This window comes from Marmota marmota, unplaced genomic scaffold (assembly GCF_001458135.2).
Source record: "Marmota marmota marmota unplaced genomic scaffold, marMar, whole genome shotgun sequence".
In the NCBI taxonomy this organism is placed as follows: domain Eukaryota; kingdom Metazoa; phylum Chordata; class Mammalia; order Rodentia; family Sciuridae; genus Marmota; species Marmota marmota.
In genome coordinates, this window is record NW_026000051.1 from 417,912 (window position 1) to 445,860 (window position 27,949).

At 51.0% G+C, this 27,949-nt stretch overlaps 1 protein-coding gene across 1 annotated transcript in view; it reads left to right on the forward strand.

Annotated features, from left to right (window-relative positions):
• The first annotated feature begins 13 nt into the window (after positions 1-13).
• Positions 14-27,949, forward strand: part of Ddx31 (DEAD-box helicase 31) — a 59,946-nt gene continuing 32,010 nt past the window's right edge. Inside the window, exons 1-14 of the mRNA XM_015497402.2 lie at positions 14-469; positions 4,340-4,596; positions 4,701-4,776; positions 5,675-5,718; positions 6,809-6,879; positions 7,687-7,751; positions 12,900-12,944; positions 14,100-14,141; positions 14,874-14,938; positions 16,200-16,319; positions 16,436-16,542; positions 17,673-17,908; positions 18,574-18,750; positions 20,779-20,838. Coding sequence (XP_015352888.1) covers positions 443-469; positions 4,340-4,596; positions 4,701-4,776; positions 5,675-5,718; positions 6,809-6,879; positions 7,687-7,751; positions 12,900-12,944; positions 14,100-14,141; positions 14,874-14,938; positions 16,200-16,319; positions 16,436-16,542; positions 17,673-17,908; positions 18,574-18,750; positions 20,779-20,838 — 1,392 coding nt within the window. The 5' untranslated portion in view covers positions 14-442. The remainder of the gene's footprint in view (positions 470-4,339; positions 4,597-4,700; positions 4,777-5,674; positions 5,719-6,808; positions 6,880-7,686; positions 7,752-12,899; positions 12,945-14,099; positions 14,142-14,873; positions 14,939-16,199; positions 16,320-16,435; positions 16,543-17,672; positions 17,909-18,573; positions 18,751-20,778; positions 20,839-27,949) is intronic.

Sequence of the window (27,949 nt, forward strand, 5' to 3'; positions counted from 1 at the left end):
CCCCACACCGCGCAGAGGTCGGCTCCCGGCGCGCGCAGCCCGCGTAGCCGCCCCGCGGCCGCCCCCGCAGCGCGGCCACCGCCCCCAGCGCCCTCCGCGGAGGGCCTCCTCCGCTCAGGCCGCGAGCGCCGCCGAGCCAGGAAGGACCCCGCGTTGCCAGGCGACCAGCCCTGCCGGGCGGCCACGACACTGCCTGTCTGGAAACCGCGCGAGCTTGCGGCCGCCTCGAGTCTCCCGCTGCCGGCGGCCGGCCGGGCCCTCGGGGGCCTCGCTGCGGGCTGGCCACGCGGGCTGCGTCGGGGCCGCGGGCTCGGAGCGCGGCGGCACCCCGAGCGTCCCCGTCGCTCCCCGGCCGCGCTCGGCCCCTGCGCCGCCGCGTGCTCTGGGCCCGGACCCGGAAGGGGCGGTGGCGGCCCGGCCGCCCACGTGTTGCGCGCCCGCCATGGAGGCCGCCGGGAGGGCTCGGATGGTGAGTGCGGGGGGCGCGGGGACCGCGGCGGGCTGGCTGCGGGCGGCGCCTGAGCTCAGCGGCCGCTGTGGCCCCCGGGAAGGAGCACCGCGGGGCGGAGGCTCGTGCGGTCTCCGATTGCAGAAGAGTAGGAGGGACTCGGCGGGTTTGGGGCTTTGTTTTTGTTTGTTTGTTTGTTGGGTTTGGGGGGGTTGTTCCTACAAAGCAATACGTGATTCCATTGAAAAGTCAGTTGCGAGAGTGGGTTCAGCCCAGCAGTGTCGAGGACGAAGTTCTTCACCGCTTGTGAACAGACTCGCACCAGCTAACACCCCTCCTCTGGGTTCTATTTGGTGATATTTTATTCTTCCCTTTTCTTGAGTGTGTAACAACAAACTTTTAAGATTTAGATGATTGGGAACACGCAGTCTTCAGCTAGCCACTGGTACAGCTGAGTCTGTAGGAGGAGGAGTATAGAGAAGAGCTGTGAGACTCTACGTATTGACCCACAGGGGCACCTACCAAGTGCCAGTGCTAAAAAAAATCATATTGGCACCATTTTGGATAATAGATTGCTACACAAGGAAGTCAGTAGGTTTGCTTGTATCACATACAAGCCTAGTAACTGATACATAGAAAGCATTTACTAATACAAAGGAAGAACTAATATAGACCAAGCCCGGAAACTTAGAGTGAATTGACTAAACAGTATCTAGTTTTTTGATTGCTTTAATCACTGTTTCAAATGGGATTAACTGAGAAGCAGGGACAGGTATCAGCAGTGGCAGGGTCTGCGTCTGCATTTTGATGTGTGTCTCCAATGGGAGTGATCCACCTGCTGACCAAGTCTGCTGGTGGGTAGCCTATATGCCGGATTTGCAAGCATCTTAAAGGCTCAAGTTATGTTGCCATGCCTAACACTGCATGGGATATTTTCTTTCCAATTGCTTTCTGATTATTAAATTGATACAAGTTCATTTTAGGAAGTTCAGAAAGAAGATAAAACTGCACTCATAATTCCCAAACTCGGAGAGATAACTTTTAACATTTCGGTATATATCCTTCTAGAAATGAAATTACATGTTTTATGGCCAAGCAGGGTTCAGTTCAATGAGTCCCATTATAGCATTTCATCAATATGTAGAATCATAATGCTGGCACAAAGCCTGGTTCCCTCAGTGATCCTGGGACAAATTACCTCACTCTCTGAGTGTTCTCAACTTAAAATAAGGTGATACTATTGCCTGTATTAATAAATAATAATTAATTCACGTGAGTGCATCATGTACTGCCTGGCATATAGTGACTACTCGGTGTGTTTATTAATACCAAGGACATGGTACCGCATGCTCACAGGGCTAGGCAGGCCCTATAGATCACCTCCCATAGTTCCTGCCTTTCACAGGCACAGGAACAGACTCAGGGAAGTAGTTTAATGTTGCACGGCTAATTTTAGTAGATCTGTTATGCCCCTGTTCCCTCTGCTCAAACGCCACCTCAGAATGAGTCCCTGATTTCTTTCCTCCCTCCCTTTGCCATAGGCCTTGTTAGTGTCCTCTGTTATAGTAACCATGGATTTGAATTTATGGTTTGACACTTATCTTCCACTTGTCTGTGACTTCCTCAGGGTCTTGGCTAATCTTGGAACTTTGTATGTTCAGAATCAAGATAATTGACAACTAATGAGTGTTATGGTCGCTGGGGAGAAGAGCTAGCAATGGCAGCAGTGTCCAGATATGTGAAGGGCATACTCCATCTCGTGTCAGTCACACAATTGCCTCACAGGTGTTTGTCGAGTGCTGACTTTGTGCCAGGCATGGGCCATGCAGGGCTGGCAGTGTTGTGCAGGACAAGCTGGGCCTTTCCCTAGGAAGTTTGCAGCCTAGTAGGCAGGCAGGCAGGCACCAGACAAGGTGCTTTGCTTGTTATTGTGCTGAGCACCACAAAGGAGAGTCAGGGTGCTGGAGAGCCAGGATCCTGGAACTTTTGCCCAATGGAGCACAGGGGGGCAGGAAAGGTGCTTCCCAAGGTAGGGCAGGTGAGCACTGTAGCCAGCCAGAAGGCAGGTTGGAGTCCCCCTGGTGGGAATAGCAGGTGCTGGGCCTAGAGGAGGGAAGAAGCATGGCATGTCCTGGGAATCAAGAAAGCCAGGATGGCAGAGGGTGAGGCTGAAGCTACTGACGTTGGCTGAGGCCATGTTCTGGAGGCTGTGTGGATCTCACTGCAGATTTTCACTTTTAGCCTCAGAGCAGTGGAAAAACCTATGATTGTGCTTGCTTTTAGATGTTGATGGGTTAATGAAGCGTGATCAGGGTGATAAGGTTTCTAAAGCTTAGATATTACTGGGAATATTTAGTTCAAAGAGGGAGGAGGGAGTTGTAAGTCATGGAAAGCCACTCTGCTTGAGGAATGGAGCACAGGAGCCCTGTGTGTCTCAGAGCACATCCTCAGCTTGTGGATGCTCAAAGAGGCAGATCTTTCCTGAGGGCCCAAAGAGTTTCCTAATCCTTGGATTGGTCAGGAGCAGAATAGGCTGCCTCCTGTGCTGTAGGGGGTGTGTGGGCAGAGGCTGCAAAGCCTTCTGCTAGGGAAGGTGTGATTAGGAGTCCCAGACATAGTAGGAGAGGCCTTCAGGCCTTTGATGCCCCTCTCAGACAGTGTAAATCAGATGAAGTCAGCAAATTTCATAGTACCTTGCAGATGATTCAACAGGCCTGAAACTTGATTTCACCCCTTTCTTTAATCCTGAAGTTCATAAACTTGGCTTTGTAAAAAAATAAATTTACAAAGTGAAGCAACTTCAGCACATACGTTATTAGTATTACATATTTGAAATTATATCTATAGAATTTTTTAAAGTAAAGAAATCCTATGATTGTTCAAGAAAAATAACTGTGGTTTGTATTAGTAGGTTAGCCTGAAGTTACAGTCAAGGCTGATGCCAGTCAGTGTGCACACACAAGCCATTATTTCAGGCAAGAGGAAAATAACCTATTCCAAAACTCAAGAATAACAAAACACTGGCTACTCAAGAGGTGCTCTTACATTCTTGAGTAAGTTGGGGGGGAAAGTGAAAGACAATAGAGGAATTGGATGTTTCTCTTCTTAGGGAAACTTCCCCTTTGTGCATTTAATCTCATTCCTGTTATGGAAATAAGCAACAGGCTGGAAACACCTAGCGGTGGCTAGCCTGTACTCTTATAGTCTCCTATCAGGCAGGGAGGGATGGAACTGGGTTGGAACCGATTGTGATCCAAGTGACGGATGGAGCAGTCTCTCATTTGGAATGGCAACGGCAAGTGGTGCTGTCTCCAGACCATCTGAATCTGGAGGAGCAGCTTGAGGGGAGAAGATGACAGAGCCAAGAGCTGGGTAGAGCAGTAATGAAGGTTCCCGCTTCCTGGGTACGTAAGCTGGGCTGCAGCATTGTGCTTCCTCCCGTGTCGAGGCTTGAGGTGCTCTGTTGATGGAGAGGTTCACTTTCCTGCCCCTCTGCTCCTGCCGTTCAGGGGCATCTCTAGGGGTGTGGGCAGTAGCTGGCACACTGCACCAGGTGGTTCTCACTTACCTGTGAACAGTCTTAATTGGTGAACATCATTTCAGGAGGCACGTCTTCCTCCCTGATCCTCACCCTCCTTGAGGTGGTTTAAGGATCAAGATAGACAGTGAGGCCATGCAGATGAATGAGCTGAGACTTTTTTTTTCTTCTTTTTTTCCATTTTGGAAAAAATGGTGAAAGAATCTGGTTGCAAACCCTAAACTGTGGCTTGGCATATGGGGCGTAATGATCCCTGCAGGAAGAGCTGCAATTCCGAGGGCAGTCAGGCTTCACTCTGCTCTCTGTCTTCATGGACTAATGCACCTCTTGATCTTTCCTTTGGGGAATAACAGCAAGCAAAGGCTACCAAGAGAAAAGACCAAGCGTCCAGTGAGGCTCCCCCAGCAAAACGGAAGAAAGAAACGTCCTTTCTCCCAGCCAAGAAAACTGGTGTTGGAGAAACTAGGAGGGCTTTTAGGGGCAATGCACAAAAAACATTGTCTCCAAAGAAGAATTGGGCTAACACAGGAGATCGAAAGCAAGAGGATAAGCCATGCATCAAGACTTCATCGCTGTTCAAAAATAACCCTGACATCCCAGAACTCTACAGGTACGGTCAGGTGCGGCTGCACCTCAGGCGTGAGGAATGGCCTGTGTCTGCCTTTCTCCTGGTTGGCATGGGCACTGATCCTGGGCTTTGTCCGTCCCCTGCAGACCTGTGGTACATCAGGTGCGAGAACAGGTATTTGCTCCAGAGACCTTCCAGGAGCTGGGCCTGCACCCACATCTCGTGAGTACTCTCCTGCCTCATATGTCTGTCTTGTGCCTGCATGTCTTTTAGTGTCTGCTTCTGCTCCTAGTTACCTGAGTGCATTCGGACTGCTGGACTGGCTGCTGGTGTGGTTGAGCTACGCCGAGGTTACTCTTCTCTGTCTCCTGGCCCTACCTGCCCCACCCCCATCTTTTTTTTTCTTATTTTAAGGCCTGGAGACTTTGTCCACCTGATGCACTTTGAGGCCAGGGCTTCGCTTACTGGACTTGAAATAGCTTGCTAATTACTGCGTAAATGTGGTAAAGCCGTTAGTGATTGCAAACGTCACATTGGCCCCAGGAGTGGGAAGCAGCATTCTTGTAGTTAAGGGGTGTGCAGCTTCAGATGATGAAGGTGGAAGAGACAGGTTTCAGGGTGTCTTTAACACACAGAAACCACTTTCCCCCTTTTTTGGTACCATGAACATGTTTCCTAGGCTTACTGTGATTGGGCTGAGGAGGCGTGTCCTGGTTTCCTGTGCCACGAAAGCCCAGCTCCCCCAGCCCTTCTTCAGGTGGCTTATGGAGGGTCATTTTCTCACCCATGGTGTGTAGACCAGGGTCTCCCCTCACCACCGTGGGCAGTTTGGGCTAGGTGATTTGTTGTGGGGACTTTGCTGCTCACATTCAGATGTTTAACAGCATCCTGGGGAATAACAGTAGCACCCTCTCCCAGCTGTGGCAACCAGAAATTTCTCCAAATATTGTCACGTGTGGGGGCAGCAGAATTGCCTCCCAGTTGAGAACCACTGGGTGGGTGGAACTTCACTTGATCCTGGCAATCGGTGTCATCCTAGTGTTTTCTCCTGTTTTGTGTGTCATTTCCATTAAATATGTTTGTATAAAAAAAAAAATTTTGTTTTCCTCTTCTCTTTTAGGTTTCTACAATAAGTACTGTCTTAAAAATATGCACTATGACCAGGTAAGAGTTTAGGCTCTTCTTAACTTTCTTAGGGCTTAAGTGGAAAAGACAGAAGAAAACCGTCATCTGTGGAGGGCAGAGCGGGTTGTGAGTCTTGGCACTGAAGAACAGCCGGGCTGTGGGCCCCTTAAGGGCTTGGCCTCGCACTCAGATGTTCGGGTTCCCACGTGGCAAACGGAGAGCCTCTGTTTCCACTCTAACCCTCAAGAGAGTCTGTTTAAGAAGATCTGCTGTTGCCAGTTCTTCCCTGAGAATGATTTGACCTGAATACAGAATTTGGTCACCTCATTTTTTAATAGTAAGGTCAGGGTCAAACAGAAGTGTTTGGTTAGATAACATGGGAAATTGAAAAATTTTTGTTTTTGTTACATGGTCAGGTGCGGGAGGAGAGCGGCCTCTTTAGAGCACGTGTACTTCTGTACTTTAGTCGTGGTCACTTTTTATTGCTATAAGTCGAAATGAGAATATTGAAGAATGAGGATGAGGACCTCTTAGTACCAGATTCTTCTTTTCTTTTTGGGGGGTGGTGCTGGGGATTGAACTCAGGGTCTCACACATGCTAAGCAAGCGCTTTACCACTGAGCCACATCCCAGTCCCTTTTTGTTTGTTTGGTGAGCCAGATTTCAATGACTCCTCTGTAACTGGCCTTAAACGCACTGCAGACACATCCTTCAGCGTCTGACAGATGCCTAGGGAGGGGACCATGCTGCTGGCTGGGTAGCTCGCATACTTCCCTTGGCTCTTCCGAATGGAACTGTCCTTTGTCATGTCTGTAATCTCTATTATAGAAGGCAAGAGAGCATGTGGCTTGTTACTGTGGTGACTCTAATTTGTTGTCATGCCATCTAGTTTTTTAAAAACAATGGCCAATCTCTGACTTGATTCACCATTTTCAGCCAAATTCAAACAAATTTACTAGGGACTTATCCTAATAATCAGCAGCCTCTCAGCTCCTTCCCTTGCACGTTAGGTGACTTCTTCGGGGACCATGGGTAGACAGCTCAGTGTATGGGGCAGCTCCTCCGCTATCCCCTGCATCTTTGCCTGCACACCTGATAGAGACATGTCTTCTCTTTTGGGTGATACCAGTGTTCAGAAGCAGAGCATTCCTGTGTTGCTGGAAGGCAGAGACGCCCTGGTGCGCTCCCAGACAGGCTCAGGTCAGTGATGTCTAGCTGCACTCCTCCATGGCCCCAAGACCATGGTCGTGCGGTGGGCTCTGTCTGGCAGTGGTAGCTGTTTCTCCTTGTTTGGAGGAAGGAGGCCATGCTTGTGTCTTATTAGAGCCCCGCATTTGCTGACAGAATGAAGGGAAGGAGACAGTGGGTGGTGATGTGGTCAGCAGTGACAAGGCGGTAGCTGGCTCTCTTGTTATTTCCTTGGGGCTAAGGCCCACCACCTGTGGCCAGAGCCACCCGTCCTCACTGGTCGGTTGTGACTCTTCTTCTGCTGTTAAAGCAGTCTGGCATGAGCACAGGCTGCTTGGATGCCAGCTGTGGTCTTGGGGCAGAGCTCTGCCTGGGCGAACTGCACCTCTGCCCCTCGTGTGCCCTCAGTGCTGCAGACGGCTGTTCTCCACTCCTGCCAGTGCAGCCCCGGGCAGGGGCTGGGACTTCTGCCTTGCTGGGTTTCCCAGGGCTCACACTGATCGCATCAGCGCTGCAGAGGCCTGATTGACCTTGAGGCTCATCAGAGAGGTTACGGGGGCTCCAGAGGAGGAAGGTCAAGCTTCTGCAGATGGCCATCAGGTTGAGCATTTGTGTAACTTGGGAAATGCCGTTAACCTCCCTTGCTGGGTGGATAAAGGAGACAAAGCTTCAGACTTTTTAGGAGGACCGAACTTACAAAATAGAATCAGGAATTATGGCAGATGGGTGAGGTCTCTTGATGTGCACTTGACCTTCTCCCAGCTACCAGGGACAGCAGAGCCTGTTTGCCCTTTAACTGCTTTTGTGCTCTTTTCAAAGGTAAAACTCTGGCCTATTGTATCCCCATGGTCCAGTCCCTTCAAGCAATGAAGTCAAAAATACAGGTGCGTGTGAATGTGCTTCTCTGTTCTCGTCCACAGTGCTGTGGGTGACATGCATTGCATTTATTACCCAAGTCCTGACCAAAGACTGTCCAGTGTGGAGTGGAGCAGCATCCTTCCCTGTCGCCCTCATAAGTGTACCAGGGTTTCTGTGTGTGCCTTGCATGCCTCACCTTCCGAGCCTCTTGATGCCATGCGCCCACCACATGCCACCTTTACTGCTGGCCCAGTCCACAGACAGAAGCTGAGGGAGGTGAAATGGCCAAAGCCATGCAGCAGGGAGGTGGAGCCAGATTCCCATCACATCTCTTTGGCTCCAGGGTCTCACTCTGTGGCCCTGCAAGGGCTTCATGGGACAGTTCAGCGCTGGGCCTCTTTCTGTGCTTTCCACTTAACCAGCATCAACCTTCTGTAAGACCATCACTCAGTAAATGCCTCAGAATGACCTGATTTGCAGCTGTCCACCCGTGCTCTGATCTCGAGTGTTGTCATTATGTGGAATCGTGCTGCAGCCTTTATTCTGAGTTCAGTGCCTTGTTACTTTTGACCAGAGAGGCTGCACTTGGTGTTTACAGTGGTGGCTTGTTGGTTATAGGTGTGAACAGGAGCGCCTAGTCAGCCAGCGTGCAGTCGGGCTGTCACAGTTTGCATGTTGCCTAGAATTCCTCCTCAACTGTGAAACAGTTAGTGCTGAGGCCAGAGGGCCAATGTGGGGCTTCTGTGGAGGCCAGTTAACTGCTCTGATTCATGGGCAGAGGCTTTTCTCCTCAATCCCAGCCCAGGGGACCGCAGATGCAGCCCCAGTCACTCGGTTGACAGAAGTGGTGAAACGTGAGACCAGAAATAGGAATGAGTGCCCAGAACAGGAAAAGAACAAGCAGTGGCTTTCTCTGGGTTTGGACATGCAGAATCAGAAGGGCGTCGGGCCTCCCTGATATTCAGGTGAGAAGAGAAGTAACGTGGACTTGCGCTGGGCTCCATGGACTAAGGTGTGTGACCGTGTGCCCAGGCGGGTATCAGGAGGTTATAAATTATTGAGTGAATAGGTAAATGGGAGAGGCGGAAAGCCTTTCCTTACAGGGGAACCCCGTGGGTGCATGTGGTGTTGTGTCTGGCAGGGCCACGGAAGGCTGTCCAGGCATGAGGTGCATGGAGGCTGAAGTGAGGGGGCAGCACATGGTCTTTGGGTGTCCATGAGGCACATCTTGGTGAAGGCAGTCGGAACTGTACAGCGGGAAGCCCAGGTGACCAGGTGTGTCATCCTCCAGAGCCACCTGAGGACAAGGCTCTTTGCTGGGTTTGCCACAAACACATAACCTGATTTAGTTGCAGGGAATCACCAGACAAATTAAGGGACAACCTACAAAATAACTGGCCAGTAGTCTTCAAAAGGGTGAAGGTCATGAGAATAAATACTAAAGAGCTGCCTCAGGTGGAAAGATGGGGGAGGTGGGACAGCGGAAGACCTGTGGTCCTGGGTTGCAGTCCAGCCGGGTTACAGGACGTTTATAGGTCAGTTGTTGGCGTTGAATAAGGTCTGTGGAGTAGTTGACAGCATGCAGCGTTAACCTCCTGGTTTCAGTAATCATCCTGGGGTTTTGATATTGATGGTGGGGGAACTGGGAGAAGTTATGGGAATTCCTTGTACTATTTTTGCAATTTTTTTTAATAAGTTTGAAGCTGTTTCAAAATGTGTAGGTTAAACATATATAAAGAAGGTTGAAAGAAGAAACCGCCACAGTCATTCCCAGTGATAGAATGCTACGTAGCCCCTGGAAGTAATGTTCCTTAAGTTGCTGCCATGAACTTGAGCAGTGTCTGGCTCAATGGAAGAAACACAGGTTACAAAGCAGCACGTCGTGGAACTGAGTGTTAGAGATGCCGGCCCGTGTCTCTGCATAACCAGCTGAAGCGCAGCCGGCTGCTGAGCCACACTCTGGGCAGGGGAACCAGGACTGTCTCCTCCGGGACAACGACTTTGCCTATGGAGTGCTTCACAGCGGGCATGTCCCCGCAATGTGCCCAGCGTTTCCTTGGCACACAGAGGAGGGAGGGACTCATGTGGCGCTCCTGTCTGAGGTACGCTCACTCACACACTGTGGAGCTCCTACCAGTGGGGCTTTTCTTCACACTAGCCTGAGAGTTAGGGCACCGTGGGAGTTGGAATGAAGCCGCAATTCTAACCCAGCTCTCATCTCAGACTGGGAATTGAGGGCAAGACAAGATGGCCTATGTGTCAGGTGGACGGTGTGGGCATCTCTGCTTCAATCCTAGGTCTACTTTTTTTTTGGTGTTGGGGATTGAACCCAGGTCCTTGTGCATGCTGGGTGTGCTCTCTGCTGCCACCCCATGCCCAACCCCCTGTGTCTCGGTGTTGTCCTGGTTTACCAGGAGCCACAGTTGGTGCCTGTCTCGGCCAACTGTGCCTGTGAGGCTTGAGCCCTGGGGCCTGGCCTCTCATGTTCAGAACAACAAGCATCAGCCCTTTTCTGTGCTCAGAGACTCTACCGCCATCAGCAGGACCTTCTATTAAGACTGAAGTGTTTTATAGAAAAAGTTTCCAAGCCCCAATTTAATTTGCCAATTTCCAGGAGTATTCAGTGGAGTCTCTTGACATTCATTATAAAATGATTTGGCCTGTGACCTCTGGGGGCCCCAGGACTCCAGATATCAACTGCCTGGTGATGGACTAAGGGTGCTGCTCAGAGCTTGCACCATGTGGCTGTGCTGTGTGGTGTCACATCTATCCTGCACTGCATACTGTGCCCTGCAAGGAGCTGGCCTCATCTCTGAGCAATGCTTTGTGAAGTGCCCCTGACCTCACAGTGGCACTGCAGTATGGGCACATAGGGTCCTAGGGCAGATGACTTAAGTGTGAGCTCTAAATCCTTCTCTCCTGTAGGTAAATGTTTCCTGTGCAAAACACAAAAGCTCTGCTGGTGATTGAATTTGCCACTGGGTTTGCTCTGACTCATTGAGCATCTCTGCCCTCTCTGGGTGGGACCAAGGCCTGGGGAATGTTAGGATAATTATTTAGATACAATGTGTCTAAACAAAAAATTCAGAGTACCAGGAGTAGATGGAGTAAAAAGTCCTGCTCCCCTCTCCAGGAGCAGTGTGTGGCTGGGGAGGAATGATGTGGCCTGCCAGGCTCTGGAGTCCCTTCCCGGGAGTATTCTTTGCTTATTAAGCAAATGTCTTCCCCTTTCCCTGTGAACTTTTTCGTTTTTGTTTGATTCCATACACGAATGGTTGCTTGTTACACATGAAGTTCTGTGCTGTGCTTTTGTTCATGTTTGGGGCTTGGTTTCTTATCAGTTCCACATTGAGCTGCCTTTGTACTGGCTGCCTGGTATTCCATTATACATTCGCATCATAAATTCCAGGCCATTCCCTCATTGGTTGATGGACCTGACATTATGTCCAGTAGAGCATGATAGCCAAGGCTATCATACCCTACAGCCTCTAAAATATTCTGTGGCTTTTTACGCCCGCATGCCTGTCCACAGCAGCCATTCCTGTGCGTGGCCTTTGCCTTTCAGCGTGGCAGCTAGTGCCAGAGCTGCCAGGTGTTCTGCCAGCTTGCCCTCCTGCCAGCAGGCTACATTGGTTCATGTTTGCTCACATCCTCATCAAAACTGTCTGCTGTTTTAGTTTTAGTCATTTGATGAGGAAAATATTATATCGTAGTTTGAATTTGAGTTTTTTCAGGAATAAAGGTGAACATTGCCGGGTGTGGTGGCTCACACCTATAATCCCAGTGTTTTGGGAGGCTGAGGCAGGAGGATCATGAGTTCATAGCCAGCCTCAGTAATGGTGAGGCGCTAAGCAACTCATACCCTGTCTGTAAATAAAATACAAAATAGGCCTGGGGATGTGGCTCAGTGGTCAAATGCCCCCCCAATATGACTACATATATGTAATAATCATATTTTGAATTTTAGTTTTCATAAATTATTTGTTTTTCTATTTGAGTTATTGATCTTTTAATTGAATTATGGGCCTTCTAAAAAATTATAGAGTTTCTGTAAAAGTTAAGGAAGTTAGCCTCTTCTCTTCATTGTAGCATATTTTTCCCTAGACTGTTACTCGATTCTTTATTTTACCTAGGTACATTTCTCCATTTTGAAGTTTTAGATTTTTATGTAGTAAAATTTACCAGAATTTTCTTTATGATTTCTGAATTTTATGTCATCTGTAAAAGTCCAACTTTAATGCCAGTTTTGTTTTTCTGACTTGATTATTTTTTTTTCCAAAGGACTTTTGAATAATCCATTTTTTCTTTATTGGTATAAAATGGCCTTTGTATATTTTTCTAAATTTCCATATGTATTTGATTCTATTCTAGATTATTTGCTGTTGCAATCTCTGTATATCACTATCATATTTTAAATTGCTTTGGCTTATAATTTACATGTGATATGTCTTCATAGACATCAGTTATTTGTACACGTGTACTTTTCCGTATTTACCTTGAAATCAGCTTGTCTTACTATGTATTTTATTATACATTCGCGCGCGCACACACGCACACACATTTTTAAGGTGTCTCGTTAGGATTACTTCACATTTATGGATTGGTGTAAAGAGAATTAATTTAGTTATAATATTGAGTCTTCCTATCCAAAAATGGGGTACAACTTTACCTTTATTCAGATTTTATTTTATGCCCCTTGGTGGTGTTTTTAATTTTCTTCGTGTAGATCTTGTACACTTTTAGGCTTTTTCTTTCCATCTTTTTTTGTTGCCATGGTAAGTGTGAAATTTCCCTTTATTGTGTTTTCTAGTGCTCTGAAATAGACAGCTATTGATTTTTATTCACTAATTTTGCATTCAGCTGCTGGACTTGAAATACCTTGTTTGCAGTTATTTTTCAGTTGACTGAAGGTCTTTTTTTCCAAAGATGAGATAGCATCATCTGCTAATAATGGTGACTTTGCCTCCACCTTCCGGTGCTTCACATCTATTCCTTTGTCTTATCCGATTGCATGGGCCAGGAGCATGGCCTGCTAGCATGGTGTCCTGTGGTAGTGGGGTTGGGGGACATGCATGTCCCTTTCTCCCGTGAGTGTGCTTCTGGTGTCTCTCAGCAGGTCATCTGGAGGCTGGCCTTTGTTGGTCCTACTCATGGTCTCTCTTTCCTGTCCACAGCGCAGTGACGGCCCCTATGCTCTGGTTCTGGTGCCCACGAGGGAGGTGAGTGGCCGGTCATGTGGTGTTTCCTTGACAAGGTGGTTTTATGGTTTTCTCCTACAGTGCTGACCACTGCATGCCTGACCCCCTGCACAGGGACCATCCTTCTGGTTCCTATCAAGAAGAAAAGTTGAAGTACTTGTAGAAAATCAGAAGATAGGCATGGGAAGGCATTTCCTATTGTCTAAAAACTAACAGCATTATTAAATCTCTGTTCTTTTAAAGGAATTAAAAGAAACATTTTTATAAACAACTAATTAAAAAACAAAAACAGCTCTGGAATGAACCTTTTTTAAGAAGCTGTTGCTCCTAGAACTCACTTACACCTGGAAGTCAGGCTGCAGTTTCTTCTTTGGTGGAACATAGTGACATAGTGGGTGTGTCTGCTTACAGAGGCAATTTCAGATTAAGGTGTCCGGTTCCTACCAAATGACCCCGCTGCCTGCGGAGACCTGGCGGTGGAGGGAGTTTCCATTGGCCTTTCTCACAGCTGCAGCCTCGTGCTCTGCTCATCGGCTTGGCCTGGGGACAGAGCGGGCACAGAGACTACCGAAATTTACAACATCGAGCTGGCTGCTTCACGAATCCTGAAGTGGAGGCATGTGCGTGTCTCCTTGGATAGTGGGATTCTGAGCCTGTCTACACCCATTTTTTTTACTGAGCCTGCTGGTTTGGTTTCGTGTGAGAATTTGGGGGTGGTTACCCGCCGGGTCTTCAGATTCCCTGGCCCAGTTCTAGGACACAGCAGTCACCTCAGGTGAAGTCCCTAACGTGGGGCTGTGGCAGCCCCACCCTGGTCGACCCTTCCCACACACCACCTTTCTCTGAGGAGAGCGGGACTCTGGCTGACTGTGTTGCCTTCTGCTCCATCAGTGGCTCTGGGAGCTCGGGCCAGCAGAGGGAGCACAGAACTAGGTTTGCACGTGGCCGAGAAGTCCCCGCACTCTCTACCTCACCCCCAAACCAGCAGGCTGCCAGGCCAGCCTGGGACAGGTCTGTTTTCAGAGTAGGTTCTGTGTAAAGAACTTTTTTTCCCCTGAGTCTTAACTTGAGGTCCACGCTCAGATCCTAATCATTTTAGATTATCTTANAAAAAAAAAAAAAAAAAAAAAAAAACTGGATGCTGTGCTCATGATCTATAACTTTTAATATTTGCAGCTGGCCCTGCAAAGCTTTGACACTGTCCAGAAGCTGCTTAAGGTAAGACAAGCCTTGAGTTTCAGCCTTATCTTCTTTTCTGCCATGTTGAGGAAAGATTAATATACCTCAGTCTTTATTTTCAGAGAGGTCAGAAATTATTCTTGTTTCTCTCCTCCCTGGATATCTCAGCTTCTCTAGATATACTTTGTAGGTTTTTACGATTGAAACCTTTGTAACTATTGATTTCTAGCTTAGCTAAGTTACCAGTGTTTCCTAGAGCTTATAGTCCCACAGCCTGTTCAGAGTAGCCACCAGCAAATCATGTGCAGGGGCTCCCAGGTGCAACCCTCAGGCCACCCAGTGGAGAGCAATACAAGGCCACTGTGGGGTCTGTTTAAGAAGGCAGAGGGAGGAGGTTTCAGAGGCAGAGCCTCTGACCCACCAGAGTCCATCATGAATTGATCTGTCCTTCATCAGAGGTGGGAAGTAGGGAAGGGTATCACTTGGGTTTTATATTAGCACCCCCAGCCCTGCCAGAACAAATTGACTTACTCAAATTTGTATTCTCTTCAGGCTCCATGGGGACAGGTGGGGGCTTGAATCATTTAGAAAGCTCACATTAGTGTCCTCCGGCGTCAGCAACTAGTTACGTAGCTATGATCCCAGGACCTGTGTGCACATGACACCCCACACCGCAAGGAGCCTGTGTCCCCAACCCTGACCTCCTTAGGGACTACAACTTAGTCTCTGTTTTCAGGAAATGGGGCTTTGATTCTATTCTGTTATCTGCAGCCATTCACCTGGATTGTACCTGGAGTATTGATGGGTGGAGAGAAGAGAAAATCAGAAAAGGCCAGGTAGGGGCGCTTGCTAGTTGTTCATCTGTTTGTCCTGTTTCTCTAGCAGGACATGGTCCTGCTGAACTGGCTTCCAGCTGTGCTTCCTCTTCCCAGTGCTGGGATAGACCCAGCCCGGGGGAGGGGGGGCGGGGGTGGGGGTGAGGAGGGTTCCCTAGTTTGGATTTACAAAATCAAGATCTTAAGTTTACACAGTGCTTAGCAATATGCTTTTACACCTGCACACGTTGATTCCTAATCCTGTATTAGAACTTGTAGTGGGTTTCTGTAGAAAATTGTTAACAGGTAAATCCAAAATTGCACTTGTATTTTGAACACTTTTAGTAGTTACACTGAACTCTGTATGTAGTCTCTAACTGAAGAGTAAATGTGAAACTTAACACCCAAAAAAGTATTGATTAGGATTAGATGCAGCTGAAAATAGTATAAACAGTGATAACACAGACAATATAGGAGTTTTCTCTTTCACATGCAGCAAGTCTGGTGGACCAGGCCAGGGCTGGCCTGGTGCGCCAGTGTCAGAACCCAGGCTCCTTCCTTGTTTTGTATGCCCTTCGTTTCCAAGGTAGCCTCTTAGTCTAGGACAGGAGCTGAAGCTCCAGCCATCATATCTAGTCCTTGTCATCAGTAACAGGAGATCATTACTCCTCTCTCCACAGGTACTTATTTGACTTGCACACTCTGCCTTTTTATCCTATTGCAAGGACATGGCGTAATACCATACTTTATTGAAAGGAAAGCTTAAAAACATAGCGAGCTAAAAATTGTATTATGTTTATGGAATAATGGGATATAAGGGTTGTTTAGGGAGTGAGAAATGAGATTTATTCTACATGGTCAATGGGGCAAAGCTTAATTAGCCCCTCTAATGGAAATTAAGGGTTCAGTGTAAGAAAGAACATTCTAGCAATTAGAGCTCACTGGCACAGGAAGTGCAGCTTTCCCAGCTGGGGGGTTCCTGGTCACTGACGCCTTCCAGAGCCGGCTGGATGCCATCCACAGAGTGTGTTAGCAGACATCGACGAGTCAGATACCCAGCACTGGATCCTGTTGACGACTCTTCAAAGTAAAGGTTTAATGACTGGAATGTGATTTTAGATCTTAATAGGCACGTTCTGTCTTCCTGTCTGCTTGTCACTGTGTTTGGCCGTGACTTCGGCTGTGGCACATTGGTGCTATACATGAAGTCAGTCTACCTTCTTTGTCTTTCCTGTGTTTTCTGTTTGATTTACTTTCTCTTATGATATATAATTTTAAACAGGCTCCGCAAAGGAATAAATATCCTTATCTCAACCCCTGGGCGTCTGGTGGATCACATAAAATCCACAAAGAACATTCATTTCAGACGGATGCAGTGGCTGATTTTGGATGAGGCAGATAGGTGAGTCTCCTCTGGGAAGTGTGGAGGGGAAGCTGTTTCTGCTCTCCTCCAGGCAGCCGCTGGCCTGGTATCACATGCACTCTCACATGGATTAAATTCCTCTCTTATGATCACAGAATCCTGGACTTGGGTTTTGAAAAGGATGTCACAGTGATACTCAATGCTGTAAATGCCCAGTGCCAGAAGCGACAGAACGTCTTACTGTCCGCCACGCTCTCGGAAGGTGCATTGAAAAAGAGCTGAGGTCCTGGGGGGCCCAGGGAGGACTGGTTGTTTGCTGGCACTGATGCCCAAGCTCAGAGAGAGGGGAGGAATGTCCCAAGAGTACCACTTCCAGACCATTCTGTATTCCCCACCACTTCCAGGTATCCAGGGCCTAGGGCAGGGGAGTAAGGGCAGGTCCCACCCAGCTCCAGGGTCATTGCAGGTGGGAAGGAGGAGAGAAGGCTGCCCACCGCTGGCCTATGATCTCCCAGGGTTTCACTGAAGTTGCAACCAGAGGGAGCAGGGCCTCTGTTCTAAAAAATGGTGGTGTGCATGCTAGGCGGGTGCTCTGCCCGAGTGGCACCCCAGTCTTCCAGGTGTGGCTTTTAATGTAATCCTCCTACTTCTTTCTCCCATCCTCATGGGGTGGAAATTCTTAGCTCTTCTGCAGATGGGAGAGCTAAGGCTTGGAAACATGGGACCACTCCAGCAGGCTCACCTGCATAGGGAGGCCACAGCCCTGCTTCCCTGGTCACAGTTTGCTGAGCCAGGCGCCACTCCTGTGACCCCTCAGCACTGCTCCAAGGGTGTGCTGAGGAATGTCACTCCACAAAAAAAGCATCCTGTGGTCCAGTAAATAAGTTTAGGAAATGACCACCAGCTCCCCTCCTGGGAGACTCATGGTGCAAACACACTCGAGGCCTGAGAAGGCCTGTGGCCAGGGAGTCCGTGGCACTGCTTTGATCTAAAACTTACTTGACCCAAGAACCTTGGGTGGCAGTGGAGTGGATGCAGACATCCTTTGGTACCTTCTGGATGATCTCTTGGGGAGAGTTCAGAACATACAGACAGGTGTGGGCATTGGGCTGTGGACTGCCCCACCAAAGTGGCATTAGGACAGATCAGTGCTGGGATGTCAGTCTACTTATTTTTATGGTTCTGGAGATTGAAAACAGGGGTGCTCTATCACTGAGCCACATTTATTTATTTTTGAGGTAGGATAATGCTTAGTTACTTAGGGCCTTGCTAAGGCTGGTCTTGAATTTGTGATCCTCCTGCCTCAGCCTCCTGAGTTGCTGGGATTTGGTGGGTGTTTGGGGGTATGAATGTACGAACCATTTCTGTTATCCTCCTCACTTTTTGTCCAAGGTGTAGCACGGCTAGCTGATATCAGTTTGCACAATCCAGTCAGTATTTCTGTTCTGGACAAAAGTCATGACCAGTCTAACCCAAAGGACCAAGTGACCCAGGAAGTCACTCCTCCCCAAGCTGCTGACCAGCTGGGTGGCTTTGCCATACCAGAGAGTCTCGACCAGCATGTGGCACTGGTGCCCAGCAAACTGCGGCTTGTGTGCCTCGCAGCCTTCCTCCTCCAGAAGGGCAAGGTACGACAGGCCAGACTTGGCCCCGTGGGGAAGGGACACTGTTTGGTTTGCGCCAGGCATTGAGAGTAGTGGGTTGAGGAGACACACGTGCATGCGCGCACGCAGAAAGCAGACCTTGATACATCTCCTTTCAATCAGAGGTTCCAGGGTGGTGGTAAGGAGCTGCAGGTAGCGGTAGTCATGGTGTTCAGGTTGAAATCTGAGTACCTTCCCAGATTAAGTGTGGGAAGGCCATGGCCACATCAAAGACGCGCAGGAGCTGCTGCTCCTGGGCCTTGGTGCTGGTGCCGTTCACCCATCAGCTTCAGGTGCTGGCTCGCCCTGCGCTGTGAGAAGGGGAGATTGCAGGACTTGGGATGAGGCTTCAGATTTATTTGTGCATAGAGGACCGCAGTGGGTAGTATTGCATGTGATGAGCACTGAGCAAAGAAAGGCCGGAGATGGGGGTCAGCTGCACCATTAAAGTGCATTTCTTTTCTGTTTGAGGTGAGAGCTGTGTCATTTTCCTTCCCTGTGTTCTTCATAGAGTGGAGTATCAATTTTTTCTCTTGAGTAATTGAAAGCCCTGTCACCAAGTCGGGGCCGGCATGATCCTGTACTTTAGAAGAGCTCATTTGATCCCAAACACCTTAAAAACTGTGCTTCTCCCCATGGTTCTGACACAGCTGGAGCAGGACCAGAAGGTGATCGTCTTCTTCTCGAGCTGCGAGCTTGTGGAGTTCCACTACCACCTCTTCCTACAGACCCTGATGAACCGCCTGCGGGCCCCGGCCCCTGGGCAGCTGCCCTCTGCCTCACCGCAACTGGCATTCCTACGGCTGCACGGCAACATGGCGCAGGAGGTGAGCACCCGGCCCACAGCAGACTGCAGAAAATAGGGGCCCACCAGGTGGGCATGGGCGAGGGTCCCGTGGTTCTGCTTGCTCTTGCTCCGGAAGCCCACTCCTTCCACCTGAGAGCTTCCCGGCCCAGCTTGGCCCACGTCTACCCCAGCCAGCTGTTACAGCAACAGAGTGCCACTAAGTAGCTGGCACCAGGGAAGGGTTTTGCCTTTTTAGTACCCAGTGTGTAATTAGGGCTTGATGTCTTCAAATTAAGAGCATTAATGGAGCTAAACTGTGGATCCCATATGGCACTGCTGAGCACGGCTGCTGCCATTGTCAACAAGACGCAGCGCCGCACGCTGGACGCTGGGATGGGAGGGTCCAGCGCACCACAGGGCTCCAGCCGTTCTTCTCAGAGAGTAGGACTCATGCTCGTGAGGAAGAGTGCCCTGTCTTCCTGGTCTCAGATGCTTAGTCCTACATGTCAGGAGGTCAGGGCAGTGTAGGGGAGAGGCATGCTCGCTGGAGGTGGGGAGGGGAGGACAAGTGGGCCTGGAAGAGGGGCCATCTTGTCCTCGAGGTGGAAGCAAGGTTACCTGGAGCATAGGAGGTAAGAAAGGGAGGAGGGAAACCACAACACACCACAGTGTCGGGGCTCAGTGGTGGGGCCCCCATGGGAAGCCCTGGGCTCACTGACACCCCTCACCACCACCGCCAAACCAGAGCAGCTCATAGCACTCTGAGGCATGAATGGCCTGACGAGATCTTAAACAAGGCCATTCCTTCTTTGTCCTGTTTGTTTTCATAGCTCAGGAAATGGAGGCTCAAAACAGTGGCCTTATCAAGGTCACTGGTGGATTCAGCTTATTTGCCACCAGATTACATAGAGGTCCCTCAATTTCCAGCCTTTGTGAGTTTTATTAGCCGTTGATTTTTATCTTCCGCTGAGTGGAGGCTGTTGGTTCCGTTAGTCTGAGGGGCTGTGGCTGCGCCTGGTGACCTCTGGGTATTGGTGGCGCAGGCTTCCATAATGGGGTGGCACCAGCATGGCGCGCGCCCTGGGCCCCCCGGAGGTAGAGTGCTGTGTTCTGGTCCTGTTCTATCTTTGGCCGCCTGTGGGACCTCAGGTCCTCCCTTTGCCTGTGGCGCTGTCTGTGAGCTGGGGACGCAGGAGCACTGCACAAGTCCCTGTTGGCGCGCTTGGGCTCACAGGGCCGCCCTTGCATTGTTCTTTTTCAGGAGTAGTTTGGCCTTTTATGCAGCTTAAGAACTGTCAACCTTTTACTTATGTTATGATATTATGGATTTGGCCTTCATAGCCTCCCATGGCTAGGTGGAGGGCAGGAGGTGGGGACCCTGCCTCCCATTTTAAATAGTCCCTGTTCCCTCTTCCTGGCCCCTGCCCCTGAGCAGTCTCCCTGAGTGCTTGACGTCCCAGACGAGTCTGAGCGCCAGTGGGGAGCACCTGCTGGGAGGAGAGGCTGCGTGGGGCTGCTGCCAACACCAGGCCCGGGGTTCGTCCCTTCCCCAGCCTAAGTACGTCTGTCCCGTCTTCAAGACGTTTCTCTGGCTTTCAGGAAATTTGCTGAATTTGAGGCTACAACGTAATCAGTAAAAATCATGCTTGTAGAGACTGCCACACAGTGGGCTGGACCGTGACCTGCCATGTGAAGGTCTGAGCACCAACCCTCCAACACAGCCTGTTCACACATGGCATGGCCTTTCCGTGTGTGCCCCTCAGGCAGGTTTCACAACCTCTTGCTGCCTCCATTGTCCGCCTGGAGAGGGAGTGAGGCTCGGCCTTCACAGGGTTGTCATCAGCATGGGTGAAGGACGTGCCCCAGTTGTGGGCTTCCTGAGGTGTGCTGTCACTAACGCCCGCTCTGATACCAGGTCTTGGAGTTCAGCTCGATGTCTTCCTTTTTCCTGCTAAACCTCTCTGTGCCTACAAGTAGAGCAGTAGGAAGGCAGGAATTCACAGAAGTCGTAGCTTTCCTTGGTGGCATTAGCTTGGTGTCATGAGGCCCTTTGTTCTTTGTTTTGCAGGAGAGAACATCGGTGTTCCAGGAATTCTCATGTTCCAGAACGGGCATCCTCCTCTGCACGGTAAGTAGCGCTCTGCGCTCGCGTGGGGCTCGTCTGGGCTGGGGCCGTGGCCAGCTCCTTGGGGGCAGTGACGTGGCTGCTCTCCTACACCTCTAGTTGCCTCTGTGCAGGAGATTTAGCGACTTGCTCACTAATAGTGGCAGCTGTTAGTCTGAGAATGTGTGAATTGTGGTGATTTCTATCCACCAAAAACTTGTAAATTACAGCTATCGGGAGTCATTAGAGCTGAGAAAGTCTTTCCGCAGCAGAAGTGACTGCTCACCTCTGCTCACCTTTTTAAAGGAGATAGATGCTCTTGGACAGCTCCGTTTGCAGTTGTCCAGAACCGGCATTCGCCTGTGATCTTCAGGACCAGGTGACCGGGCCTCAGTGGGCCCTCCACACAGCATGGGCTTTTTTAATCTCTTGTGCTCTCAAGATTGAGAACCACACCTTGAATGATCCCTCCTCTCCGGGGACTCGCTTGACCATGATGTCACTCTCTCCCAAGAGGAGATGCCTTCTCTGCTCATGCCACATTGGATGACATAACATGACCCTGTGTGGTTGCGTGGGAGTCCCGCGTGTGCATTGAGGAAGTGCAGCGTGCATGGGGGGTGTGCCGCGAGCGCGGCCTGGAGGAGAGTAGCCTGGAGCCGCTCCCCTTGCTCAGCAAAGCACTTGCTTTTTTAGGAGCTCCTGCTGTGTGTTCAGTTTTGAGGGTAGGAGAGACTGTGTTCTTCTTAAGCTTGGGCGAGTGCAGCTTTGTCTGTGTGAGTTTGTTGTGCTTGTTTAACAGAAGCTCTTCCTGGAGACTGCTTGGCGCAGTGCTGTTCTCACACAGGCATGGCAGAGGCTTGCCTGTGAGCGGCACTCAGAGCTGAGAAGCTTCTAGAATGTGTGCCTCCTGGGAGGCCAGCTGTGTCTGTCCTTCAGCCAGCTCCCCAGGCAGATACCTGCATTTGTTCCTAAACCAGCGTTAGGCTGGGGTGTGGTTCGGTGCTAGAGCACCTGCTTGTTCAAGGTCCCGGGTTCCATCCCAGTACCATAATCAACAAACAAAGGAATAGACCATCTTGAAATATCTAAAGATCCAGTCCAAATGGTCTGTTGATAAGGACACTGGGAATCCATGTCATGCAGCAGTGGTATTGTCCCAGGGCCTGGCCCCGAGTTACCTCACCTGCCTCGCCCCTTTTTCTCTACCCCCCCAGCCCAACCTGCCCCTCTTTAAATTCCTTGAATGTGCCTTGAGAAGTGTTAGGTACTTTTCCTTTTGCCTCCAGTACCCAGACTGACTGGCCTGAGCCTGATATGGGTCAGAGCCTGTGTTTCACCACCTCAGGAGGAGGAGCCCCGGGTGCCCTGGCTGTCCCAGGGCCTCCCATGCCTGCTCACTTCTCTTCCACATGTGGCTGGGTGTTGCCAGGTCACGGGCTCCATGAAGACATGCAGTGCATTCTCCTTCATCCCGGAGTCACCCACAGAGCAGGCACTGCCTATGGTTGGCTGGTGGATGGGTGGGGCCAGGAGCTCGTGTCAAGGACCACCAGTGCATGCCGCTGTCTAAACAGGCACACTTGGCCACAGCACGCTCCTGCTGTCTGCTTGCTGGTGTGTGAGGCTGAGTGGTACAGGTAGTTTCTCTGGGAGCAGTAGGAACCTTGCTGGGGGGATGTAGGTGGGGTGTGTACAGAGCATTTTCTCCTGGTCCATTAAGTTCCTGGATTGTCCTGGGGACATTGTTGAGGCTCCCAGTACACGAAAGTGTCATGCTTTAGGGAAATGGGCGAGCACAGGTCTCAAAGCTGTTTTTTTAGTAGCCCTAGGTGGAAAGCAGACCATTCTTTCTGAAATGTCATTTCTCACTAGGTCAAAGCATATGATCACTTTTCCTGTTCTTTTTGGCTGCTACCTGTAGTCAAGTGATATCAGCCAGACAAAGAGCACAAGCCCTAGCCCCTTGCCAGCCTGGTGACGAGTGCACAGCCAACTGCCTGCCCACAGCCTGATTTCCTAAAGTCTGTGGTTGAGGTCCCCGGCTTCCTGGTCACTTCCAGTGCCACACCTTCCACCACAGCCTGCGCTGCCCCTGGCCCTGCAGAGGTGACCGGAGAGTGCCGAGCTGGGTGAGCCCAGGTGCTGGTGCTGGTGCTGGTGCGCTCTTACTCCGTGTTCCTGCCACTCCTGCTGTGTCTGTTGGCTTTCCTTTGACACTTCTGTGTTGGAGAACCACAGGGTACGTGAGACACACACGCCATGCTAGATCGTCTTGGGGTGGGGCGGCACTGTCACTCTGCATCCTTTAGGCAGCCTGTTGCTTGCCAGGCTATCTGAAGGCTCCCCAGGAACCTCCTCGGTGCTAATGAGGAACGAGGCTGCGTCAGGATGAGGCAGATGGAGAACTGGCTTTGTCTGATAAAGGGGGACTCATGTTGTTAATTATTGCATCGGGATTTTCTCTCCTTCATACTGTACTGTTGGCCATTTTAATATATCATCCCAATACCTTTTAACAAGGCCAGAGAAGACAGTGTCTGCCAATGTGGAAGTGGAGATGGAACCACACACGCTCCTTCCTTCGCCCTCTTTCCCTTACTCCTAGGAGCACTTAAGGGCGGTGAGTTGTTGGTGTTCATGATGATCACCCTAAAGCAAGGGCCTCGGGCCCCAGGCAGCCCTCCTGGGACAGGCCCAGGCCTTCGTAGCCTGACTGTTGGGAAGTGCTGGACTGTGTCCAGATGGAGCTGAGGCAGAATTGAAGTGTGGTCAGGGAAGGAGACCACTTGCCAAGAGAAGAAGCCTTCACACATTGGCAGTGTGAGAGGCCAGATTAAGAACGGAATTAGGGATAAGTAGGAAGGAGTCATTGGAAAGTTCCAGGCCTGCTTTCCCAAGTGGAACTGAGAGCAAAGAAATCAAATGTAAAACATTGAACTATCTTCAAAATAACGGCTGCTGTATAGTGAGGCACCAGCCCACGGCCAGGGAAGGAGCCTGGTCTGTGGACCACTACGCTGGGGCTTTGGCAGAGGGAAGAGTGCAGGAAAGGGGGTCTGGCTCAGACCAGGCCTTCTCTTGGCGCATTGGCTGTCCATGGTGGCCCCTGGGAAGTGGAGCACAGAGACCTCCTCCCCAGGAGGGACAGGCCTGGATTGGGCAGCTCTAGGTTGTCCAGCACGTGTGCTGCTTTCCTTCATCTCCCTCCGCCTCCTGGGCATTTTTCCGCTTGGAACGCTGTTGTGCCTGTACCGCTCCTAATTTCCTGTCCTCCTGGGGAAGTTCCGCCGTGCCAGGCGGCCAGGAGACAAAGGAGCTGAGGTGTAGGAGTTGCGGGAGTGTCGGTGCAGCACCCCTCGCACTGTAGACTTCTTGCTCTTCTCGGGGCGTGCTTGTTGGGTACAGTGGGTCTTGCGTTCTGTTTCACTGGTGTTCACGGAGGATCATCTGGAGATGGGTCGCTGTTTACTCAGTCACACTAACTCATGTTGCCAGTTTTTTGGCGGCTCCAGCCAAGCTCTCTCGCCTCTGACAGCTCTGCACTCTCCCCTTCCTCCTCTGATTACGCAGCCCAATCTGTCACCTGGACAGCGGGGGCCTGTACCCTGCTGATGGCTTTCCACACACGGCAGTAATGACTTTTGGCAGGCCGGGAAGGCGTCAGAGGCGCGTTTGCTGCGTCCCTTCTCTGAGAGGCAGCAGGCCCCCTCTCCCTGTTAGTAAAAGTGCTTTGCGAGGTTCTTGGGTAAATAAATGAGTCATTTTAATCCAACTGACAGCCTGGCACCTGAGCAGGCTGCCTTCCATCTGTACTCCTGGGTCTCATGGAGGCAGCCAGTTGTCAAGCCCGGGCCCTCAAGGCCTTGCTGGTGAGTGTCTTTCAGAACTGACTTTAGCGATTCTTTTGCCCTAATTAGGTTAGAGGGATGGAGCGGGCGGCGGCTGGACTCGCATTCTAAGAGCAGGCCGCAAACCGCGGCCTTGGGAGTCTCCAGCAATCTTTGGTTCCTGTTGATCTGGGGCTGCTGGCTGGAGCATCTGGGAAGATGGAGCATCTCCTGCTCTCCGAGGTCCCTGCCCAGGACTCTGGGTGGGTTCTGATGGGGGAAAAGAGTGCAAAGGGGCTTGGGTTGCCACTGCCTAATCCCCACCGTCTTCCTTCCTGACAGGAGGCAGGACACACGTGCACAGGGTTGAGGTCCACACATACACTGTCTGATGAGCTCTCCACGGCAGCCTCATGAGACAGAGAGGGCTGTGCTGTAGCCTCTGAGTGGATGGCCACTTGAGGCTCAGCTGACTTGACCCTGCTAAGCCAGTGGCCATCCTCCCTGTTCTGGACCACATGACCATCCTCCTCAGCTCCTCCTCACTCTCGTAGCCACGGCTGGGCATGTTCGAAAGAAGCACTCACGGCAGTGTTGGCTCAGATCTGGGCAAGAGCCCAGGCAGTGGGCAGCGCCACCCATGCCAGCAGCAGGACCCAGGAAGGCAGTGTCAGCCAGTGGTGCAGGGCTGGACCCCACCTTCAAGCAGGCTGCCGCACCCCCCGCCACTCGCCTGTCAGTGTGTAGGCCCAGGGAACTTCCCGCGGGTCGTGGCTGGCTTTGTTTTATCTGAGTTTCCTGATGGAAGTACTGAACCATCGAGCGTGAAATGTTTTACAAGGCCTATCTGTAGAGCTCAGGAGCCCCTTGCCAGCAGAGCACTTAATAAGAGAAGTCGTTTCCTAACAAGAGCTTTGCAGGTGGGAGAGTCCGTTAGCTTTCCTGAAGCCATCGACTGTTGGTGTAGCCAAGCCGGTCCTCTCCTCTTAGGTGGGAGCACTCAGAACATCCTCTCTCGGGGCACTTGTGCCATCTGAAGACACTGCGGGTGGTTGACACACCTGTGTGCCAGCCTCTGCTTGCACACTTAACAGGCGCAGCCTAGCACACTCCAAGGGAACTAGGAGTTCTCAGAGCGAGTAGAGAAGGTGGTCTCTGAGGTACCTCCGGGTGAGTGGTACAAGACAACGCCTCACTGAGTCCCTCCTCACTCTGGGCGCACAGCAAGCCTGGTCTTACAGGATCTTGGCATGGGATTACTTTTCACATAAGCCATGTATATCATCTGAATCCTGGTGATTCTTAAAAGTGGTGGAGAACCTGTTCCTTACTGAAGGGTTTCCCAGCTGTGCAGTGGAGGGGAGGGGTGATAGAAAGCCATCCTTTGTGCCATCAGGGCCACTATTGGTGCAGACAAGGAGCGTCAGTGGAAGCCGGAGCCCTCAGCGGAGGTATCTTACGAAGCCGTGTTCCCAGGTCTCCATGTTCCACCTCCCATTCCTTAGTCATTGCAAAGAGGAAAGGTCCCCTCGCAGTGTCAGAGCCAGGGCACTGCTCACTGCAGGTCCTTGCCTGCCCAGGTCAGACCACAGTGACGCCTCCCGTAAGGGGTCCTGGGACACACACCACCCTCAAGTCGTGTCCTACCAGCGTGTGGTGTTCCTCGAGACAGCCACACTCTTGAGAAGCCAAACTGACGAATGTCTAAAGGAGTCAGTGCAAGGCAGGGGTGCTGTGGTGAAATCTGGGGGACGCCGCCGGGGTCCGGGCTGTGTGTCTTTGTGTGAGGTCCTAGGACTGAACCAAGGGTGCTTAACCACTGAGCCACATCCCCAGCCCTTTTTACTTTGAGACAGTGTCTCACTAAGTTGCCCAGGCTGGCCTTGAACTTGCAGTCCTCCTCCCTTGGCCTCCCCAGTTGCTGGGTTCCAGGCGCGTGCCGCCACACCCAGCTGTGTGATCTGCTACACGCTCCTGGATGGGCTGTTCACGAGGAGGTGGTTTTGTTCAGTGTTGGATTTCCTAAAGCGTGCTGATGTAGTGGTTATGTGGCGTGTCCTTTCACTTAGGAGGTGCCCAGTGAGTCTCCAGGGCTGAAAGGTGGTAGCAGTGTGTGGGGGAGGAGGAGGCGCTGACCAGCAGCAGCTGCTGGCTCTGACCATGCCACCGAGGCCCACTGGGCCAGTCTTCAGCTCACCTGGGCTCTGATTTTCTGAATCAGAATTTTGGGAGAAATGATAGCCAAACCAAGGGAAACGCAAAGAGAAAGGTGAAATCACCTTGTCACCTTGGATCCCCCGGTCCAGAGATGACCCCAGCTGGCCGCTGTGCCCGCCAACACCACCCGTGCCTGCTTGAGCCATCTGTCCGTCTGTCTCTGGTGGTTTGGTTTTTCTTGCTCCTTTCTTCCCCCAATGCTGGTTGAAGGCATCAGGTGGTAGGTTCTTGGAGTCCTCCGCGGTTGAATTTGGCCAAGAGTGCCCCTGGGGGTGGTTCAGTGTCGTCCTCCCTGTTGCTGGAGTTGGACCTGGACTCTGAGGTCTGGGTGTCAGTTCTGCCGTTGGTCCCTTTGAAGAGAAACAGTGCAGGCAACGCTGCTCACTGCTGCCCGAGAGCTGCTTCTCCAGCTGCTCCTAGCGGCTCCACTTGCTTCTTAATTAGGCCGCACATTCTCAAGTCCAAGTTCACTGAAGGAGCCAGTTTGGCTTCCACCTGTGCCTCCTCCCCTGTCCTCTTCCTGTCCTATGGCTGTTTCCGTAAGCTTTGGGGGTTTTCCTGGAATGTAAGCAGGTGTGTGGGTGTCCCCCAGTTTCTAATGTGGGAGTGCACCCAGCCCACTCAGCACGTCCTGGAGCATGTCCAAACCAGTGTCCTGAAGGCGCTCTTTCTAGTCCACTACATGGAGCACAGCCGTCTCACGCAGCCCGTCTCCTCGCACTGCGGGAGGAAAAGCCTTGTGTGTGTGTAATTTTGTGTTCTTGCCGTTGTACCCTTCTAGAATTGAGATGGTTCTGGACTGCAGGGCAAGTGCAGGGCAGTGTGCATGGGATTTTTGAATTACCAAATTCCCCACCGCAGGGCTTGGTACCATTTTGCATTCCCACCGTCTGTGGGCATGGGGGACACGGTGTCTTTTTTAATGGTGGAATGTGGCCTAATCTAACATGGCCTTGAAGAAGTCCCCCCTCTTCTTAGCTTGGACATGTTACTTCACCTCTCTAACTTTGGTTGCCTCATCTGCCAAATGGGGATGTAGTTGTTTTAAAGAGCTGTTTTGAGGGTTCATCAAAATAATGCAGGTAAAC